The 6,165-nt window shown below is 34.7% G+C and overlaps 1 protein-coding gene across 7 annotated transcripts in view; it reads left to right on the forward strand.

Moving 5' to 3' along the window:
• LOC124369193 (tyrosine-protein kinase Abl) overlaps positions 1-3,319 on the forward strand; it is a 162,753-nt gene extending 159,434 nt beyond the window's left edge. For all 7 annotated transcript variants that reach the window (XM_046827014.1, XM_046827025.1, XM_046827033.1 and 4 more), the window contains one exon: positions 21-3,319. In XM_046827014.1, coding sequence (XP_046682970.1) covers positions 21-1,574 — 1,554 coding nt within the window. In that variant the 3' untranslated portion in view covers positions 1,575-3,319. The remainder of the gene's footprint in view (positions 1-20) is intronic.
• Positions 3,320-6,165: the final 2,846 nt, after the last annotated feature.

Genomic DNA, 6,165 nt, shown 5'->3' on the forward strand with positions numbered 1-6,165 from the left:
CGCATGTTACATTATTACAGGTGGTGCAAGTAGCTGCACTAGAAGTCCAAAATGTAAAGAGAGCCATCAACCGCTACGGAACACTACCAAAGGGAGCTCGGATTGGTGCCTACTTAGAGTCATTGCGGCAGAGTGGCCTGAGTGAGGGGCAGGTAGGGGAGACACCACCTCCCCATCGCTCTGTCTCCCCCCGCAACAACATTCGGACCCAACCGGGGCACATGATCCGCAGCAATTCATCTGGTGGGTTCCAGCACCACCACCATCCCCCCTCCAGCCCTCGTAACCGGCACGCAGCCAGGGCCAACAGTACAGAGACTCGGGCAGCTCAGCCATCTCTTGCGGACCTAGAGTTTCCCCCACCTCCCCCACCCGAGGAACTGGACAGTGGTGACGTCAGTAACCCTCAGCCTTCTGTTGAGGAGGCCAGTTTCCGCTTTGGAGTCAGTCTGAGGCACCGTGAGCCTTCCACTGACTCTTGTAGCTCAGCCAAGTCTGAACCTGTTCGGATTCCATCTAAAACCTCCCCCAGGCCTCGGGACAGACCTCCGAGTCCTCCTAGTCAAACTCCCAGTCAAGAAACGAAAAGTCCAGCATCCGAAGAACAACCTCCCTCACCAGTCGTGCCACCTTCTCCACCACCATCCCCAAAATTATCCAAAGATGAGAATCAGGATGAGGAAGACAAGACTTCGCCTACATCGAAAATTCTCAAAAGCTCTATGCCTGTGATGATGAAGGAAATGCTGGAATTGAAACTTACTACTGAAACCAAGGAAAGGACTATAAACAAAAGTTCTAAAGATTCACCTCAAAATGAGACAGTTGAGAATGTAGACAATTCTGAAGCTCAGACTTCTCCAGTGGATTTCAAAGTCAACTTACGAAAGGTGAGTCTGAACTCGGATACTGGTGTCAAACAAGAAAGTGCTTTTAAAGCTCAGTTGAAAAAGTTTGAAATCAAGAAAGAAACAGAAGATAAGGCAAACGGTGGAGTTATAGATTTAAAATCTAGATTAAGAAAAGTAGATACGACCAACTCTACACCAAAACAAGAGGAGGAAGAAGAGAGTGATGATAAACGGAGGAGTACAGGAAGTATCAGCAGTTTGAAGAAGTTGTGGGAAGGAGAGAGTAGTCCACCCGAAGTTGTGAAAGAAAGACGAGTTTGGCCACCAGAAGAAAAGCCAGCTGTCCCAACGAAACCAAATGTGAAGGCAGTTGCCAAACCAACAGCAATCTACGCAACACCGGGGGTACTGTCAAGTGTGATGGAAATTTGGCAGGCATTGGAATCCAGTCTGGTGAGCCTAAAATCTTCGTCTTCCGTCTCCTCTGCAAGTTGGCTCCAGTTGTCGGACAAGGTGGGGCTATTTCACTCATCGTGTCTGGGTTATGCAGAGTCAGTAGCGCCCCCACATGCCCGTTTCCACCTGCGCGAGTTACTGACACGCCTGGAAGTGCAGGCCCGAACACTTCGCTCAGCTGGTGCTCGAAACCAAGCTGATAACACAAAGACTTTGACTGAGCTACATAACACTCTTAAAGACGTTGTGAATGCAGTGCAGAGGTAGGGTGAGCGTAGAGGTGGTTTGTTCTCAGGTCATCATCCACTTATTGTAAAGTATTATAGTACCATTCTGTGTTATTTATTATTGTAAAATTTTTATTAATTCGGTTTTAGTTATGTTGGTACTCCTGATATCAGTCGTGAGCTTACTCTGATCATTCAAGCCATTCACAGACATGTGATTATGTAAGTACTGAGTTTTGTACCTTACTTGAAATATACAACGCAGTTTTCTAGCCGATGTATAATACGTGTACGTAGCCGATCAGATTTATTATTGGTGTACTCTTTACTGTAATTTAAAGGATTTTCATGTACATTTTATTTAATATTTTTTATACTCTCAAGTTCATTAGTATCAAAATTGGGAAGTGTTCAGAAATATTTTCAGAAGCTGTACATAATTTATTTGGTTAGATTTGAAGATCTGCATTCAATTATCCACTTACTTCTAGCCCTGTGATAACGATTGTGTGTATGTATCGTATAGATATATTTTTATTTTGCTATGTTACGCTCAAGCCTAACTTGATGTATTTATCGTTGTTCGAGTGTGTGCGACTATGCTAGTCTTTTGTTAGTTGTGAATTTTTCGTGTAGCAAAGACTTGTCTTACTATTGATTGTTTTTGTAAAGAGGTACTATAAAAAGAGACTTTGGTATTTTTAATTAATCTTTTCCGTGACATTTATTAACGTATAGTCCGTAAGTGAAAGACACTATGCTAAGCATTTACAGTTTGTATATTAACATTACCACAGTATTTACTTTCTTTTATGTAAGTACAGATGTATTAAAATACTCGAGTTACATTCTTAATTATATTTATGTATAAGTTGTTTGGTTCAACCTCTTCAACACTGTCATCAGTTATAGTAATTAAGATTAATAATTATTTTGTATCAAAAAGTCTTTTTACTTCTGCATTTTGTATTAAAAAAAGATAATTTTACATTGCAACAATTAAAACTCCATTCAATAAAAATAATTTTAACATATTCAAAATGTTGTCATATTTTATAACAGCTGAATGTTTTTTTTCAACTGTTGTTGAATTATGTAACACTTGACATTTTAGGCAGTAAAAGTTTACAGAGAAATGCATAAATTAGAAAAACTTCATAATATTTAAATTATTTTGCCAAAAAATAAATAGTTGTAAAGTATAATTTCTATAAATCTAGCTATAGACCAAAGCAGGAGAATTTTAGAGCCTTTGAATCGTACGCAAGCAAGTATGTAAGATAATAACAAAATGAACATTTTTCTCAACAGTAATGGATCTAGAGTCAAATGAATCTCGTGTTTTGTTATGATTGAGTGTTGCAATACAAAATATTTTTATAAGTGATTATTTAATACATTAATCAAAAATTTGTGCTTAGTTAAGACATTCCAATATATTGCAATACATACCAAAGCCTGCCATTGACTTAACTAATGGCATTGTTTCGTAGAGCCGTGTGTGGTGACGAGTCATTGAACCAGTCGAGAAAACGTCCCACAGTTTGTTCCTATAATGAGGACTGGCCTGTCTTGGGTTTTGAGATCATATTTTCTGATTTATTATATTATACATTCATGGTTATTGTAGACTAAATATTTCCTTTCATAAGGCTGGCTTGTTTTCATTTTGTACATTTTTACAACCGCATGCTTGGTCTTTTTGTACAGTACTCAAGTATAGGTCAGATAGATATACTTTACTGTGTGAATGTTTGTATAATAAATATAAATTTACAAACAGTACATTTGTTTCTGTTCCTTTGCATACTTGTTACTAATTATAGTCAGTTTTTATACAAGTTTCTTCAGGAAGTATGTTCTGATTCTGTCAAGCACATGTAAGTGTGGGTAGCGTGGCCACCTGTCACTACAAGTCTGAAAGTGCCTGCTGGTCATTTTCAGTATCATCAGGTATTCTGTGGACTGTGAATTACAGCTTGTAATTTGTTTTATATAGGGTGACCTCCTCCAAAAGAAAACAAATCAGTGACGAATTCATTTTGGAAAGAGTCGTTGAGAACAAAAGTGTGTAATTGTTGATTGTACAGTAATAGACATTATCATTAAATTAAATTTATTGACGAAAGACAAAGTTCATTGTGACGTCTCATATCAGCCATCTTTTAAAACAGATTTGCAGTGTCTTCTGTATTCTGTAACTATTACTAGGCATTATTCTTTGCTACAATTAAAAACGGCACCTATAACAGAAGCAGATTATATCCAATAGATTATATCATACCTCAATATGGATTTATGAATAAGGCATAGACTTCGGCAAACACCTTACAGTGCAGTGGTACTAGTTAAGATCACTCAGTAGAGAGCAACAGTGCAAGTGATAACTACATGTGTTGTAGGTAGACAGTTATTGTACAGTAGTTTAACACCTTGACTGTGGGAAACACTTTATGGCGTAATAGTCTCATTACACTAGTCAAGATTACTCAGCATAGAGCAGTAATGAAGGTGAGGGTGTAAATTAAGGCCTTATACACCTGGATATATCCCAAACGGATTGAGATATCAATGTACAATCTTCAACATATCTATTAAAATACTTGTTTGGACTTTTTGAATTATCAAAATATTTCCTGCACCCCCCTTCATCAAAGGAGGGACTTTAATTTTTCAAATTGCAACCCCTATCTTGTAACATATAATTTGAAAGGTAAATTCAAAAGCTATGAGCAGACAATCACTTACATCTAAGGGTGTAAATTAAGTCCTGATACACCTGGATATATTCCAAATGAATTGAAATATCAATGTGTAACCTTCAACATACTTATTAAATTAATTTGTTGACGTTAAAAAACCATTTTACCACCCTTTTCAAAGGAGGTTATAAAGGGAATAACTTTGAATTTTCAAATTTCAACCCCTATCATGTGTCATGTCATTTTAAAGGTCTATTCAATGGGGACATATTTGTTCATTATTGATTAAAAATGTTTGCCCTAAAATTGTAAATGTCTTAGTATACTTAGTTAAATTTAAGTTTTGCAAGGGGTATTTTCTCTTGTAAATTAAAGGAAGCAGTGCTTATATAAAGGTGGGTCAAGACATGAATGCAGCAATCTCAGACTTATTTCTCTTCTCTCAAAATTTTCCAAAATTTTTGAAAAAATTTGGAAAAATAAACTAGTAAATTTTTTTGAAAAAAAAAACCTTTTTTCAGTCAAAGACAGTTTGAATTTAGGGAAAGGATGAATACAGAATTGGCTTACAGAGTTTTATGACATGAGTTTATAATGGACTTAATTCAAATAAAAAGTAAGTGGGGTTTCTCTAGATATTAACAAAGCATTTTATCACAGAATTATAATTGTAGAATTTGAGGTAATATTTATGCATGATTTGAAAGTTATTTAACTTAAAGAAAACAATGAGCCAAAATTAATTCTATCTTAAGTAATATGAATTATATTAAATATGGAGTACCTCAAGGGTCGGATTTTGGGGCAAAACTATTCTTAATATACATAAATGATCTTTGTAATGGAAATTTATATAGTAATCTAATGTTTTTTGCGGCAATACTGCTTTAAGTTACATAACAATTATTGGGAAGTAATAAAAGATATGCAACAAGATTTAAATGCACTACAGTGGTAGTTTACAAACAATTATATGCTTCTGAGCCCGGAAAAAACTAAATTTATAAATTTTAGTCTTAGAGGGGAAGTCATATTATGTGACTCAATTATATATAAATGTGTTATTTATTAGCCCAACAAACACAATGTACCTTGGGCTGTGCTGTAGTCAGACAGATAGTATAAAGTATCTTGGGGTAATTTTATATTAATAAATCGATTGGAAAAATATGTGTACAACTTAAAACTAAAATTAAATCATGTTCTTAGATATTTTTATTTCCTTCAGCATTTATGTAGCAAGACAATATTATGTTCCTTGTATTTCTCACTTGTTCACAGTAGAACAGAATATGGTCTGTTTTGCTGGGGTGGGGCATTTGAGACTACCTTAAATTCAATTTATGTACAGCAAAAAGGCTCTTAAGATTATTGCAAGAAAATGCAGAATCGCGCCATCACAACCCCCTTTTCTGGACAAAAAAATGTTCCATCTTAAATATATGTTTATTTTCAAGGTTTTAAAATTGTATTACTATATATTTATTGTCAGGTAATTTACCTGAAAGAACTATTTACAGAAATAAAATAATGAGTTCAGAAAGTGTATATGTACTTAAACCTAATTTTACATTTTACACAAAATCTTTTAACTTTTTAGGTAAAAAGTGTATAATAAACTTACTGATGACATTAAAAATTTTAAAAGTGTATATCAATTCACAAAGAGGGTTAAGCTATGGTTAACCGAATGTGAATACATTAATTCAATTATTAAAATACAGGTTAATTAAATCACAATTCAGAAGTTCATGTTTATCTTTTTACTTTTATTTTATTGTTAGCGAAGGTTAGGATTAGTTAGTTTATATACAGTACTTATTTTATAATTTTGTTATTTTATTTGCCAGTTTTGTAAAAAAAAATATTATATTTATAGATGTTTCTTTGAGAAAATAAATGTAGGCCTATTGTTATTCTTTTTCACTC

Source organism: Homalodisca vitripennis, chromosome 1 (assembly GCF_021130785.1).
Source record: "Homalodisca vitripennis isolate AUS2020 chromosome 1, UT_GWSS_2.1, whole genome shotgun sequence".
NCBI lineage: Eukaryota > Metazoa > Arthropoda > Insecta > Hemiptera > Cicadellidae > Homalodisca > Homalodisca vitripennis.